Source organism: Malania oleifera, chromosome 9 (assembly GCF_029873635.1).
Source record: "Malania oleifera isolate guangnan ecotype guangnan chromosome 9, ASM2987363v1, whole genome shotgun sequence".
Lineage (NCBI taxonomy): Eukaryota > Viridiplantae > Streptophyta > Magnoliopsida > Santalales > Ximeniaceae > Malania > Malania oleifera.
Genome location: NC_080425.1, coordinates 23,714,349 through 23,731,304, shown reverse-complemented (window position 1 = coordinate 23,731,304; position 16,956 = coordinate 23,714,349). Strand labels below are relative to the sequence as shown.

Genomic DNA, 16,956 nt, shown 5'->3' with positions numbered 1-16,956 from the left:
ACGATTTGCTATGTAATTGACTATACCAAGAAAATACTGCAATTGCTTTGTCGTCATCTGATTGTCCGGGAAACTACTGAGTTGTGTCCCAATATGTGGTTGTAATTCATATTTTCCTTGTCTAATTTTTATCCTAAGGAAGTCAATAGCTTCAACCCTGATGATCATGCTCTTTTCAGACAACATAATCCCATAGTGTGTGATTATCTCCTTAAATTGATTTAGAAGCCTTGGATGGGATGCCATATCCTTTGAAAAAAAGAGGATATCATCAATATAGATCAAGGCATGATGAAGGATAGGCTGGAATATCTTGATCATTGTCTTTTGGAAGATAAATGGGGCCACTATAAGCTCAAATGGCATGACTGTCCATTGATAATGGAAGTTGGGGATACAAAATGTTGTCTTGTGCCTATCTTCCAGATGGATACCCAATTGCAGAAGCCCACTTTTAGATCAAACTTTGAGAAGATCTGGGCCTCCAATAGTTATGGAAACGGGCTGGCCCGATTCGGTAATGGAAATTTATCATCTACAAGGAAGTAGTTAAGGGCCTGATAATTAATGACTAGTTTGAGCTTACCTCTCGTCTACTCGACCCTTTTGTTGACATAGGAAGTATAACAAGCCCATTGTGACTTAGTGGGCTAATAGTCTTTCTTCTTGCAGTTGGGATAATTCACTTTGGGCCAATGAGTAGCGTTCTGGATTCATTCCTTTGTGGCTTGTGTTTGTTGGGTTTATGTCTTCATTTTTCTTAAATGGAAGGTTAACATAGAACTTTGGATTCATCCAAAGCAGCTTTGAACACTTCTTCAGAATTTGTTGTGATTGTCCGCACAACTTATGTGGATTAGTTAGGCTCTCACTTCTTCCATCATCTGGGTGATGTGGAAGAAGTTGGGAGTTTTGGTCCACTACAAGAGATACGACCTGAATTTTAGCTCTTGTTTCGTCCACTAGACTTTGTTTAAGTGTTGGATAGTATCATGGTCTTAAATTTCCACGAAATTGTCGAAATTTCCGTCGAAATTTCCGATTTCTGTCACCCTTGAAATCGAAATGGCAGTCAATTTCCCTCTTGCATCATTTCCGTCGAAATCTCAACGAATCATCCGAAATTTATCGAAACCTCAAAATTTTAGTGAAATTTGTCGAAATTTTAATTATGCAATGAAATTTTGTCAAAATTCAAATGAGGGATTCAAGAGTGAAGTGAAATTTCTCTTTTAATTTATTTTATTGAAACAAAAGGTTATCTTAAGTGCTTTTGAAATTATATGAAAAAATAAACTTATAGTAATATTTTATTTAACCATTCATGTCTAAATTATCAATATTTGTATAATAAATAATTTTTAAATGATTTATGAATTTCATTTGCATTAACTGAATATGTTTAGTGTACATTATCTTACAAGCATGTTTGATGCACATACTATTTTACGACTTTTCCACTTCATACAAAACATAGATGTATTTAATTTGTAATATATTAGTCTTAAAACTTATATTATTATGTTTGTTAACCATTTCTAAAGTTTCACAAATAATTTCATGATTCACTACTAGTTTCCGTTATTTTTTCAAATCGAAATCGAAATTGATATCGAAATCGAAATTTCCGTACTTTTGGAGCTTCAAAATTTGAGTCAAAATCGAAATTTAAGACCTTGGATAATATTGAACCCAATAAGTTGATCTTTGTCAAGAAGATTTGATTCAAAGAATGTGGCTTTAATTAAGCAACCTGGATAGAGCTTAATGTAAATTAGAACACTCTTTAATTTGACCTCAAAATGTTCTCTATTTGCTGCTTTGAAACCCTGATTGCATGGCTTCCATTTGTCTTTTGGAAGAATGCTTGTTTTCAAGAAACTGCATGCTACTTTTATATAAAAGTATGCAATAACCTTAATCAATTTTGAGTACTTATCGGCTAGTACCCAAACAGGAGGAGAAGGTGATACATAGTCCACTTTCTTGAATTGTGCTGACAATGATTCTTGTGTGGAATGAAGATTGTGAACTTCATCTTCTGTTGATGCTACTAGATAGCACTCATTGTTGATAGATTCAATGTAGGAACATTTTGGTCTTGGATCAATCTGTTAGCACCTAAAATCTTTATCTTCCTCGTCCAATGAATCGGATAGGTCTATTTGCTCACCTTGCTAGAAAGCCAAAATAGATTCTTTGTTTTGGTGATCATCTAAAGAGAAAATGGATTGAATGTCATCATCTGAATCCCACTCATAGACTTTATGCAGCATCTAGATTAGCTCAACTCTCTTTCATCTCTAATGAAATTTCTTTGCATAATGCCTTCTTTGATTGCAGATGTAACATTAGTGATCTTTTGGGTCCTTTTTGTGCTTCTTATTTCTCGGATATTTCCAGCTTTTCTCTTTATGCTTGGATCTTCTATGTTTCTTGGGAAGATAAAAATCTTCTTTCTCCCTTGTCAAACAAGAGCACTGCTTATCTCCTTTGCAAATGATAAGGAGATCTTTTCTTTTGTATTCTTTGATTATCTTCATGCCTGCTTTTTGGACTCTTCTATACATTTTATATTTTTTGCAAAGTGCATCCAAATTCATAAGAGCACTTTGATAGAGTTTGCCAAGGGAAGTATTTTCAAGTCTTTTTCCACTCATTTGGAGTTCTCAAAGAGCCTCCTCTCCTAATAGATCAGGCAAGTTGTTGAGATATGCTTGCTTGAGATTGATATCATTTGGTCCGTAGAGAGTATAGTATCTTTCAGAGATGAGATTATAATGCTTCTCAAAATCTCTTCTTTTAAGCAAACAACATTTGATCTTCATATATTCTTGGCTTGGGTAACATGGTCTTCCCATGCTCCACAAAACTATTTAATGATTGTGGAGATGAAGATATTAAGATTTGGAACTTGTGATATCTGTAATTGCCGATAGTCTCCAATATTTATCCCCTAGATTTTGAGTTTCCCAACAAACTCGTAGAGAACCCTTCCGATAACTTCTTTAGTGTGATCCCTTCTTTCATTAATTCTGTTGTGCACCAAGCATGGAGCTCAAGGATTTTATTCCTCGTCTGATTTGATGGAATTCCTTATAAGGAGATAGTTGTTCCAATACCATTTGAACCATTTGAGCTTTGCATTGGGGTGGTAGATGTGGTGTTTTCTAATAGATTGATGTTGTCATCTATTCCCTCAACATCAATGGGATCATCATCTTTTGATCTGTGAGTAGATGGTTGGGTCATCACGGTGGCCCTGAGGGGCTTTATTTCTTTTTCAGACGAGTGCTCAAATAGTTTTTCTTCAGTATTGATGGGAAGGGTAGGAAGTGGATTTTCTTCTTTTGATATTTCTTCCTCAGGATGTCTTTGTGAAGGATCAACCATCTCTGTTAGCAATCTAATTATTGAATTTTCCTTCTCAAAAACTTCGATGTGCAGGTCTTGGTCTAGAATGCTTGGCTCACCAACCTTTTGTTGTCCCCTTTTTTGTGTTGTGGAAGCTACCGATGTTTCAACCCTTTGGGTATGGGTTGACTGCTGAGTATGTTGCCTCTTTTTGAAATGAAGAGAAGAGTAGCTACGCATCAATGTAGGCTGGTACGTTGGTTGGGGGAAGGTAAAGGCCAGAGTGTATGGTGGAAATAGGGGCTCTATTCTCGCTTGTCTATGTTTCTGTTGCTAGCTCTACTTATAAGAATTTACCTGAGCTTTAAGATGTTGCAATTCTACTTCTTTCTTTTTGAATGCAAGTGAGAATGCTGACATGTGTTGGGTCATTTGCATCAGTTCTTTATGAATCCTCTAGATATGATTCTGGCATTTATCAATGAGAATGGTTGTAATGTCTAATTTATTCTCAACTTTGTTGGCGAGTTCTCTCTGGTTATCTATGATTTGTTGCAGCATCCTATTCTATGCAAAGGCATTTTCTGTTTGCCAGTTGAAAGTTGTTTCAGCTAAAGAAACTTGTTTAATAGATCCGTCTAGGTTGACGATAATTGGATCTCTAACCTTCCAGGAATGTTTTGTTCTCAACCATATATCTTCATATTCTAATGGTGGGAAATCACCATCATAGTTTGAAGGTCTTAACATGTTCACTTGGGGAAGATCATCATATTCATCTTTCTATCCATACTTGACATAATAGTCAAACGTGCCTAATGGTTCTCCCAGCAAGTCAACTGTTCGGTCTCTGCCTTCATATCTCTTTTTAAGCTTTTTCTGGACATTTTTCTTCTTTTTCCACTTCCTTTGTTCTTGTCTTTAGAATTATAAATGGGGTCCATCAAGCATTCATCACATGTGCGATCAACATCGAGCCATTTCTAGTCTTGGGTTTGTAGGCCATCTCCCTTGAAGTACAAGATCGGGACATAGGATCCCAAAGATGTTGGATCAATCAGATCTATGGTACTAGTGGATGGGTTGATCATCACTTTTTGTTCTCTTGGAGATGTTGGTGACTTTTTTTGAGGTTGAATCATCAAGGTAAGAAATACATGCTGGGAATTTGGGTTTGATGTACATTCTTGGCTGTTTGGGAAAAAGATAAGAACATTACCATTTTGCATGGTTTTATAGACAGGATCATGAGGTATAACTGGCTTGGGGATGTGATGTAGCTATTTGTACTTGGTGGTCTAAGACTCTGGAAGGAGCTTGAGTAGCTCTTCTTTGGGTAACTTTCTTGGAATATGGACATGGCTTGGGACAAGGGTGGTATCATAATTAACAAAAGAGCATCCTGGTTTTCTTGGGGGGTTGCCAAATCAAAGGAATGGTTTTGGAGTATGTAGACCATCTGATGATTAAGAGTGGCTACAACAGAGTTAGAGATCTAGGGTGCTCCGACAATTTGGAGTTGGACCTTGAGAGCAGTTCTTATATTCAGGTCTAATAAGTGCATGCAGAATTTAGGGAAGATTGTGAAGCTAGCAATTCCTGCATTCAATGTCGTCTGCATAGTGGCCATGCAAGCATGCTCGTGTGTGCAAAACTTTGAGTCAAGGAGCACAATTCTGGATCAAATAGGGAGACCGTGCCTCCCATGAAAGGTAAGGTATATCTTGACCCCACCTATGTGAATATGGGTGTATCCCTAGTTGAGATACCTTTGTGGAAGATCTAGAGGAAACTCTAGGGTGACGAATTGTTATGCTTCGGTTGCTAAGAGTTGGTTAGAATAAAAAATTGAAGCTTCGATAATATCCTTAACGCCTCTTGGTACAGTAGTCTCGCCGTTGATCTTCTTGAGAAGGGCTAAAAGATATTTGTTTTTGTTATTTACATACTATGGGTTTTTGATCTGGGGATTTCTGGTTTGGGGAACTAAATCATCTTCAGGGACATAATCTACCTCATATATGCAATCAAGACGATCTAAGCTGAACACAAATGAAGGTCTTTGAGAAGGGATGAGGGAATGAGATGGAGTGATCATAGCTATAGAAGACATGGTTACTTAATTCACACGTTTAGAACCCCTTCTCACTACCTATGAATGATTGGATCTCTGCACCTGCTCATTTTATGTAATTATAAAGTACTGAATAATCTTATTATTCCTATTCCATATCTATCATTAGAGAAGCCAGCTTTGCGCGATCAAAACACAACCTCCTCACGGCCTTTCAACAGGTCAAGGGCACCTTAGATCTTATTCTCTAATAATTACAACAGAAAGGAGTCTTAGAAAGAAGCATTATGTCTGGCTTTGTTCATCACTGTTCTATTGTGAAGATTTGCTTGAGTTGTGGCAACCACAGAGCATATTGAGCTAGAACAAGAACCTCTGTTATGAGCAAATAGATCCATCACTCAAGAAATGATGGAGGCCCCAAAGGGGTCTTTAAGCTGCCATGGCTTTGGTACCAATTGGAATTCTAGAAGGTACCTTGGGTGAATTACTCCTCCTCTCATGATTTTTATTTAGTACTCTCTTTTTTATAAGATTTTCTTCCTCCTTCTTTCCTCTTAATTTCTTATCCTTCTTCAATTGTTTTAACCTAGAAGTTCTCCTTTCCCTTATTTTTTATTCTCTTTTCTCACATTTTCTTCTCAAGCTCATTTCTCATCCCCCTTACTTGCCAAACAAAACATAGTCAAAATTATGCTTGTTGTATTGTATCAAAGTCCTATAAAGTCTTCATTTGTTTGTGTCTCCTCAATAAAAATTTATTTCAAAACTAGAAAGATTTGGGTATATTATAAAGCTATGATATTTCAAATATGATTTTTTTTTCCTTTTGCACTTTTTCTCTCTCTCAAAAATAATATAATTTTCATATATTTTGTTACATATTTATTTATCTTTGTTTTCTTTTGAACTTTCTAAATAATAATATATTTCTTATAGATGTGTGTTCTTTATGTTTAGTTCATATAATCATTCAGTGATGGTCAAAACATTTTATTTTTATTGTATTATTTTTGTTTTGTATATATGCATGGCAGTAGCATTTGCAAATATTTTAAGAATTTGTACTAAATATAAATCCTTACATTTCAATATGGTTCTTTCCAGGTTCAAAAAATTAAGATTTCGGTTCACAAATTGATGTTTGATTGAAAGACTATGGTGCAGTTTGCCTGATGCATATTTCTTGCATGACAGCTTATGCAGCATGTTTTGTTAGTAAGGCTCACACATGCGCATGCAATTTATGCTAATGCTCACGAATGCATGTGGCAATGCTATTGTATTTTATTAGGTATCTTTAATGTTATAACACAGATGAACTGTCTCTATCGTAAGATAGCTCTGTGTCATTCATTTCTGTCTTCTACATATTTCTTTTATGGTCTTGACATAATCTACATAATACTGATTTATAAATCTGATACATTTTGTCTTATTGTTTCTTGCTAAGAAAAATTATCATCTTTGTTTTAAGTACTTTTCTTTCATTTTTTCTTCTTTTCTTACATTTTCTTCTTGAATTCTCCCTTTCTTAATGTCTCTTGATTTTTTTTTTATTAATTTGTTCAATTTTCTTAATAAGTTCCACCAAAACTGACTTGAAGGTGACTATTATTGGGTCAAAGTTGTTGTCAGAGGCAGGCTGGCCTTATGCTCCTTTTTCTTTTTCTTTTTATTATTATTATTTTGTGCTGAGGTAAAAGGGTGGCTGGGGGCTACTAGCTAGCAACCCCCCTGGGCATAACCATAGGGGCTCCCACTCGCTGTGGAATGCCTGGTTTGCAGTTTGAGCCATATCTACTTGCACAAAGGGGGCTTGTCACAAAAGCCCTATTGAAGTGCTAGATAGTTGAGAAATCCTGCCACACGTTCCAAGGTCAGGCACTACTCCCATAATCTGTTTCGACTTGCGTATGACTTGAACTCTCAACCTTGAAGTCATCGAAGATCAGCCTGTACCACTTGACTACCACAATGGTGTTGGCCTTCCGCAATTCATGTCAGATATATGTGGATAGAGAGAGATGGCTTCAAATTCCTCCTCCATGGCTGTTTTGATGTAGATGTAGTGTTGATTTATTTTAGATGTTAAAACCAGGTGAGTGCCATGGACCCATGATGTTTTTCTTATTTAATCAATGGAATCTCCTCAGCCTGTTTTAATGGGAAAGAAGTGTTTTGAACCAGTTTGGATAAGTATTTATGAATTTTTCGGGCCACATTTCACGTTTCTTCGCTGTAGTGTCATCCAATTTTCGGTTTATAGATCCTATATTTTAAGAATTGTTTTGGTGTACTGCAATACTCGACGCCGTTATTGTGAGTGTACAGGTAAGGAACCACATGTCACCTTGTAACTCAAATGTGATTTGTGCAACAATTTTTATCTTCAGTTTGGTGACTAGAGAAACTGAAGAGGAAGAGATCCATAGATGCATGAGCAATGACATACAAACATATTTACGTGTGTATTTATATTTTTTTATGAGAGAAATCCATATTGCTGGCTGTAAAACTGAAGTTAGGTATTGCATTTGGAACCCTTACTCAGAGCTCCTTTGATTGGGCAATTATGTTCAACCATTTGAGCTTGCTGTGTGTTGCCTTCTCAAGGTTACGTATGCCATATAAGTTGTCACTCAGATTGAATAGGGTATGCTGTTAAATCCTCATAAATATAGACCTTTTGGTTGGGAATACTACTACTGTTGTGAGAAAGATGACAGTTGGCAACTGGGAAAAAAGTGTTTTGGACGTTTACTGCTTAGAACACTTGAGTTAAGTCTGGGTCAAGTTCTATGATCTAGACAATGTGTTGTGTTTTAAATGCCAATGATTTGGGCATCATGCTGCATAATGTCCCAATCAAGTCACATAAATTGTAGAAAAGGAGGATGATGAGAAAACTCTGGTGGTTGACCAGTGCAAGAGATGGATAATCTGACTAACTTCGACCCTTAGTAATTGACCCTGAAGCTCTAAAGGTGTAGTTTCAGAAGCAGTTTTGAATAGTTGAATTTGAAGATTGAACTCATCATCTGTAAAAAATAAATTGGGTGTGGTAAGACAACAGGATGCAAATTTCTCCATATGAAGCTATGAAAACTGGGGATCAAATGATGAGATTTTACTGCATTGACCTGGATCACAACTACATAATCCTCAAATTGACTTATACCAACTGGTCAATGATCAATGCTTGCTCACATGCTAGATTGAGTCAATCATGGAGACACTGTATTGTGGGATTCTTCCTCAAGATTTGTCGCATCCTCTTAGGGCATGAAGCTGAGGTTTAGCTAGTTAATTAGAAACTTATTTATGTTTGAGGTTGTTTTGAGAATAAAACTGTTCTTCAGGACCTAGTTACTTAATGGGGTTATTATTGCGTTTATTTGCAATTTCTGTGTTTTTTATAAATAAATTTTTGTCTAAGGGTTTCATTGTAGATTTGGAGTGAATATTTGAGATTATTATGTTAACCTCGATTCCCAATTTTCTATCTCTTCCCCCTCCACTCCTCTCAGCCATACCACATCACTTTCCCCTCTTCCCTGCCTACCTCCCTTGATCATTATCTCTACAGTTTAACACTGATGTCAAAAAATCATAGTATCATACCCACTATTAGGAACACAATTTACAAACAGGGACATTCCCAGCAACACTACAAGCAACAAAGGAGCCAATCCCTGTATCTGCAGCTGAAACACACTACAGTTAATGTGGAGTGCCGATGCTGCCTTGAAGCTTTACATTCTGCATTTGTGCATTTGATAATCTTTAGCTAGGCATGAAAGGCATCGTCACCATAACATGATATGCTGATTCTAAATGAGTTTACTAGAGCTGATGGGTTTCTCTAAGCCATAGACTAGATCTGTTCCCTTTATTCTTTGAATGCATTTTCAAATCTGAGAGTTTTCTCAACAAACACCCTGGGGAGAAATATAATGGGAATTCGGGATTTAATTTTCCCGTGAATGCTAATTTGGATCATCCAAAGCATAAGAGGTTTTTGTCTCTTTTTTTTTCCTCCCTCTCCTTTATATTAATCTTAATAATTAGATAAGTAGTAATTTTTCTTGGGCATTGAATTGGTGGACATGAGATATATTAATTTTACCATTGATCCATTACAAGTCTGTGACCTTTTTCAGGGAAGGTAAACTAGTTGAGCGTGCCAAAGCTCTTAAAGTAAATGCTGGATCAGAACAAGATGCGGACCTTGGTCCTGTGATTAGCAAAAAGGTGCATATGTGGTTCTCACAAAAATAAGATCCTGGAAAATAAAACCGTCGTTCAGCAAAGATAAATGATAACATATCAGCACTTTAATAGTGAAAATTTGCGACAGCTTTATGAATTTTAATTATATAAACAATTATATCTGTTCATTCTGACAACTTCTCATTCAACTTGACATTCTCCCCATGATTGCAGGCGAAGGAACAAATATGCAGATTGATCCAAATTGGGGTTGAAAGTGGTGCCAGATTGGTGCTTGATGGGAGAAATATTGTGGTATCTGTTTATATATTTCTTGTTCTACTGTTTTGTTTGTTTATGATATTATAATATCCTTGCTTATTTCTGTGGTTTATTTGTTTAAAAGAAGCACTCTTTATATCAAATATTAATCTATTTTAACCACTTTTTAAAAAAGGCAAGGTGTTTTACATAGGTGAGGCATAAGCCTTAAGGTGTTGAAATGAAAGCCTTTCGGGAGTTTAATTTTGTATCAAAAAATATACATAAACTAATTATAAATACTAAAATTATATAAATTTTATTAAAACACTTAATATTTTTTATAATTTTAACCTTAAATAACTTGAAGTTGGGCTAAAGTGAGAACTCCATATCCCACCATGTGCCTTTCCTGGTTAAAAAGGGCCACTCATGTCCCTAAAATATTTTGAAAAATAGATCCCATATCAGATTCCTTATCTACAATCCCCCACCCTGCATCGCTCAACTCTTCTCTCTCTCTCTCTCTCTCTCTCTCTCTCTCTCTCTAACTCTGATCCCTTCCACATCTCTCAACTCTTATATCGCTCAACTTTCTCATCTCTCAAATGCCTCATTTGTCGCTGCCGAATATCTCAAATAATCTCCATACACAATGGGAGAAAGGTCATATAACGGAAGATTGATCCTTGGCCCTTGCAGAATAGGGAGAGAGAGATAGCCGAAGACAAGAAGTTGCCAGAGCAAAGCCTGAAGATTTAGAGAAGATTTGAAGTAGTTTGAATCATGTCCTTGACATAGGGGAGAAGTTATCCGCGAACAAAGGTTGCCGGAGCTGAAGTTCTGGAGCTGATTGACCATCTGAAACATTGTTGAAAGTTGTGAGGGAGGAGTGTTCGACAATGGAGGCTTCATGCTATGATTAGTCTCAATGAATGAATAATCAAGGAGCCCTAATATTCTTATGTTATATTTCTGGGATTAAAAAATGAACAAATGAGAGGGCCCATATTGCATACACTTCTCTAGTAAAGGTGCGAAAGGCACGTTTTTTTCCGTTGGGGCGTATGCCCAATGCGACTAGGTGTTCTCTTTCGGGGACTTTTGCCTTTGCAATTGTCCCTTGGTGCATTTTGGGCCGAAAAAGCACTCCCCAAAATAATGCCTTCAAAAACACTTCGTTTAACATTAAGCTGTGAAATTTTACACTATTAATTTAATGATCTAAGAAAACAAAGAATATATGTACAATAGAATTCACATCCAAACAGTAGCAGGTTGGCTTTTGATTTTAAAGAATAAAACTATAATTTCTTGGAAAGCTGAGGTTCCTTTATGAAGAATGTTACCAATTTCGAGGGGTAACAATCTTGGAACCTGACTGTCTTTGTGGTTTGCAACTCTTCTTGGGAATTGTTAGAAGTCTGGTGGCCTGTATCCTACTTAGTCTTTAATGTCAACCAATTTAGCGTAGAGGGAAGAGAATTTTGGGCACCTTCTTTTTAGGTGGGAGGAAGAGGGGGTGTGGGGGATGGGGTGTATGATCTAATGTCTGGCATTGGATGGAAGAAAGCAGGGTTTTTTTTTTCTGTGAATAAAGAGGAAATGCCATGAGAGATATATGTTGATGAATGATGATGATTGCTTGCTATAGTGAATTTTTGATAGATTTTGAGGAAGCAAAAGACTAAGAGTGGCTGCTTGATGATCATAGGTAGACTGGGGTGTGGAAGGAAGTTTATGGAGCATGTTTTGGCAGGTTGCAATGTTACATTTGAGCAGTTATTCATAACATGAAATTGCGGCTGCACAAAAAACAATCAAGGACTTGTTTCATTTGATAAATTCTGCAACTGACGTGTGCATTCTTTTTGTTGGATATTTAGTTTTCATATTCACTGGGGCATCCCCTACAACTAACGCATAACACTTTTACCATCCGAATGTAGCTAAAAATGGACAAGGATGGGGTAGACCATGTCATTCTAGTCGGGAGAGGGCTAAGAAGTTAGCACAAGAAGCTATGATCATGTTAGAACTTGGAATATAGGTTACCCCTATGGTTAAAAACATGGAGATAGTGGATATATGATAAAAAGAATTAAAATTATCTGCCTAAGAGACGAAATGGGTGGGGGAGAAAGCTAGGGAAATTGAAAAATCAAGATTTAAACTTTAGTATACTAGAAAAGATAAACATAAAAACAAGGTGGGAATCATTGTAGATAAATACCTACAAGATGATGTAGTAGATGTTAAAAGAATAGGAGATAGGATCATAAAAATTAGGTATAGGTCTAGAGATAGTAAATGTCATTAGTGCATGTGCTCCCCAACTAGACTTTAACAAAAAACCTTAAAAGACAACTTTGGGAAGATATGGATAGTATTATACTAGTGATACCAAGGTCTAAAAAGACAATCATTGGATTTGAATGGAAATGTTAATGGTTATTTGGTCATTTAGCATTATTAGTATGTGCTGAAGCGTTATGTTAGTAAGTGTGAGTTAGTGAGGGTATATTGAATTAATAGAGGGAGAGGCCTATCATTGATGTCAGGTCTTCCATTTTACCAAATTATTCAACAGGGTATCAAAGGGTGATCCAACCTAAACCCCACCACCAAACCAAACTCAGTTGTCACCGGAAAACACCCTCCGTCACTGCCCTTCTCAGAACCACTATAAGCCTTCAATATTTCACAAAACCAACCACATAGCCAAAGATAGAACCCTTTGAACTGTGTAACCCTGCAAAATCCCATCGATGGAAAGTTCCCCATGCACCGGCCAACTTGTGGCAGTCCCAACCTCATGCACTGGCGCATGAGAAAGTTCCAGCCACCTTTTTCTGATTTTTACCTTCTGAATATTCTGATTCCTTCTATAGACCATAATATCAACCTGTTGGGCATGTATTTTGCTCAAAAATCAAATCTTTTTCGACCATGCACTCATGGTCAGTTGTTGGTAGTTCGGTGTTCATAAAGGCCATTGGCGAGTCTCTTGGAGCAGAGGCAGTGTTCATAAGTTGTTTTTGTGAGGCTGTGGCTATGTTATATCAGTTTGTTGGTGATTTTTTTGTGGTCGTTTTGGTGGTTCACCTCATTCTTGGTTGTTTCGGTTAGTTTTGTCACTTGGAGCAGTGGCAGTCTTCATAAGCTGTTCTTGTGAGGCTGTGGCAATGTTATATCAGTTTGTTGGTGGTTTGCAGGTGTATCATTTTTTTTTTTTTCGGAAGAGGGAAGGGGGGCTGTGGAAAGGTTTATGCTGGTTTAGTTGACTCATACATGGTGGGTCACCTTGTTCGTGGTTGCTCCAATTGTTTTGGTGTTATGTGTTGGTTTCTTGGGGCTGTGTCTAAGTTTCTTGGTGCTGTGGCAGCCTTCTACTGATTTATTTGTGACTCATTCATGGTGGGTCAGCTTGTTCGAGATTGCTCCGATTGTTTCAGTGCTTTTTGTTGGTTTCTTGGGGTTGTGTCTAAATTTCATGTTGCTGTGGCAGCCTTATGCTGATTTATTTGTGACTCGTTCATGGTGAGTCACCTTGTTTATGGTTGTTCCGATTGTTCCAGCAATTTAATCTTGTTATCATTGGTCTGAGTTTGTGTGTTGGATGGAGTTTGCAAATGCAAAAAGTATGGTTCCCTCGTTAGTCACTTGTTTGAGTGAACCACATAGTGTGGCTATCTTACAGTCCATATGTCATCTAGTATCTCTCCCACTAGTTCTTGGGTGGTCGATTCTGCTGCCACTGACCACATGATAAATGCAACCAACTTATTTTTTGCCCACCAATATCCTAAATATATACCTCAAGTTACACTTGCTAATGGGTTCACTACTGCAGTTGAAGGGATAGGAACAGTAAATCCTAGTCCTTCCATCTCTCTTTCTTCTATTTTGTATTCCTAAATCCACTTTCAACCTCATGTTAGTTAGTAAGCTTACAAATTCAATTGTTTTGTAACCTTCTTTCCTGATTTCGTGGTTATTCAAGGTATGAAGACGAGGAAGACAATTGGCACAGAATGTGACACTCATGTGCTTTACTACTTTGAGACCTTCTCTCATCCCATTTCCTTTACATCCGCTGCTACATCACTTCAAATCCATTGTCACCTTGGTCATCTGTCCTTAGGCAAGTTAAAATAGCTAGTTCCTGCCTTGAGTTCTATGTCTAGTCTTGAGTGTGAGTTTTCTTAATTGGGAAAATATCATCGTGTTCCCTTTGTTTCTCGGCTCGACAAACAAGCAGCTAGTCCTTTCATGCATTACCATTCTGATGTTTGGGGTTCTAGTCGTGTCACATCAAAGTTGGGGTTTTGGAACTTTGTTACATTTGTTGATGACTACTCCAGGATGACTGGGTTGTATTTAATGAAAGATTGTTCCAAATTGTTTCATATCTTTTGTGCCTTCTGTTCTCAAATAAAGACTCTTTTTAGTTTGCTAATCAAGGTACTTTGTAATAATAATGCTAAGGAGTACTTCAATACCCAATTGACTACCTATATGACTAATTTTGGAATGATCCATCAGTCCTTTTGTGCCCACACTCCACAAAAAAAATGGAGTTGTAGAGAAAAAAAATAGACATATTCTTGAAGTCACTCGTGCCTTATTGTATCAAATGAATGTGCCCACAATTTTTTGGAGTGATGTTGTGCTCACAGCTTGCTCCCTCATCAATAAAATGTCATCCTTTGTCCTTGGTGGTAAAATCCCATATTCAATTATCGTCCCTAAGGCTCCTTTGTTCTCATTTCCTCCTCATATATTCAGTTATATGTCCTTTGGCCATCAGTTAACTCGAAAAACAAATAAGTTGAATCCCGGTGCTATCAAATGTAATTTTCTAGGTATTCCTATACTCCAAAGGGATATCGATGTTATAGCCTTACTTTGCATGAATTCTTTGTCTTTACTAATGTCACCTTTTTTGACATTACACCATATTGCTATGATTCCTCGAGTTTTGTTGACCTTGATGACTCCCATCCTCTGCCTTGCTTTCCAGATTGTGACCTATTATTTGTGCCCAATCCTTCTACATCATCATCCAATTGAAGTCCTGCTCGTTGCTTGGATCATCCCAATTTGTAGGTATACACACGGCAACTTAAGGGAGGAGAACCTCCTCCTGCTTCCACTACTGTGCTTCTAGTTCCCTCGTCAAATGATCTTATTTCCTATGATTTTGATCCTCCTGTAATTATTCAGAAAGGTAAACACACTTGTACCCAACATCAAATCTCTAATTTTGTTTGGATGATTTCTTGTCATCCTCGAATTATTGTTTTTTTAGTACTCTATCTTCTGTTACTCTTCCAAAATCTATTTCTAAAGCCCTATCCCATTCTGGGTGGAGGACTACAATGGTTGAAAAGATGTGTGTGTTACATGGTAATGATACTTGGGATTTGGTACCTCTTCCTTCTGATAAGTTTGTGGTTGGTTGTCGCTAGGTGTACGATGTGAAAATCAATCCTAATGGTTCTGTGGCATGTTTGAAGGCCCACCTTGTTGCCAAGGGATTTACTCAGGTGTACGGTCTGGATTATTTAGACCTATTCTATTTGGTTGCTAAACTTGCCTCAATACCTTTGTTCATCTCCTTAGCCACTACTTGTAATTGGCCTCTACATTAGTTAGATATGAAGAATGCTTTCCTATGTGGTGATCTTTAGAAGGATTTTTATATGGAGCAACCACCTATGTTTGTTGCTCAGGGTGATCGTGCTCAGTATGTCGGCTTAAGAAATCATTATATGGATTAAAACAATCTCTTAGAGCATGGTTTGGCCAATTAAATGTTGCAGTGCTTTAGTTTAGCCTCCAACAGTGTGTAGTAGATCTTTCATAACAAGTGTTAGTCAGTTTCTTGATTCCTAGAGAACAAGCCACTGAGATGCAATAATTCGCATTTTAAGATATCTCAAAGGTGCACTAGGGAAAGCTCTTTTATATTAGGATCAGGGTCACACTCATATTCAAGAATATACAATTGCAAATTGGGTTGGGTTGTCTTCCAACCAAAGATCCACAATCAAGTATTATATCTTTCTTAGTGATAATTTGGATTCTCGAAAGAGTAAGAAATAAATTGTGGTGGCCAAGTCAAGTATTGAGTCGCAATATAGGGCTCTGGCTCATGCTACATGTGAACTTGTTTGGTTGAGAAACATGTTGGAAGAACTGAGTTTTTTACTTTCTCAGCCTATGGAGTTGATGTGTGATAATCAAGATGCTATTCATATTGCCTCCAACCTAGCCTTCTATGAGCAGACAAAGCATATTGAAGTTGATTGCACTTTTCTCCTAGAGAAACTTGTACAGAAGCTCATTACAATCACTAATGTGAAGTCTGATTTTCAGCTTGCTGATTTGTTCAGTAGAGCCTTTGGAGGTTGTCGTGTGAAGTTAATTTGTAACAAGCTAGAAACCTATGATATATATGCTTCAACTAGAGGGGGAGTGTTAATGGTTATTCGGTCATTTAGCATTATTAGTATGTGTTAGAGTTATGTTAGTAAGTGTGAATTAGTGAGGGTATTGTGGTCATTGGTATCGTACTTGACATATTTTAAATAAAGGGTGAGACCTATCTTGGCGTTAGGTCTTCCATTTTACCAAATTATTCAACAGTACACGTTGGAAAAGACAATGTCGGTTGTGAGAGGATTCATGAACGTCGTGGATATAGTGATAAAAATAAGGCCAAAGAGACAATTTTAAATTTTTCCATCTCCTACAACTTGATTATATTGAATGCCTTCTTTATAAAAAGAGAAGAACACTTAATAGCTTTCAAGAGTGGGCATAATAAAAGAAAAATAGACTTTTTATTGACTAGGAAAGGAGATTGTCTATCTTGGTAAGGATTGTAAAGTTATCTTAGGTGAAAGTTTGGCTACACAGAGTCCTAGTATTACACAGAGTCCTAGTATTAGATATATATATATATATATATATATCTAATACTAGGAAAGGAGATTGTCTATCTTGTTAAGGATTGTAAAGCTATCTTACATGAAAGTTTGGCTATGCAT

At 36.9% G+C, this 16,956-nt stretch overlaps 1 protein-coding gene across 9 annotated transcripts in view; it reads left to right on the top strand.

Moving 5' to 3' along the window:
• LOC131164783 (methylmalonate-semialdehyde dehydrogenase [acylating], mitochondrial-like) overlaps positions 1-16,956 on the top strand; it is a 119,731-nt gene that overhangs the window by 96,076 nt on the left and 6,699 nt on the right. For all 9 annotated transcript variants that reach the window (XM_058122227.1, XM_058122225.1, XM_058122222.1 and 6 more), the window contains 2 exons: positions 9,592-9,682; positions 9,875-9,955. In XM_058122227.1, coding sequence (XP_057978210.1) covers positions 9,592-9,682; positions 9,875-9,955 — 172 coding nt within the window. The remainder of the gene's footprint in view (positions 1-9,591; positions 9,683-9,874; positions 9,956-16,956) is intronic.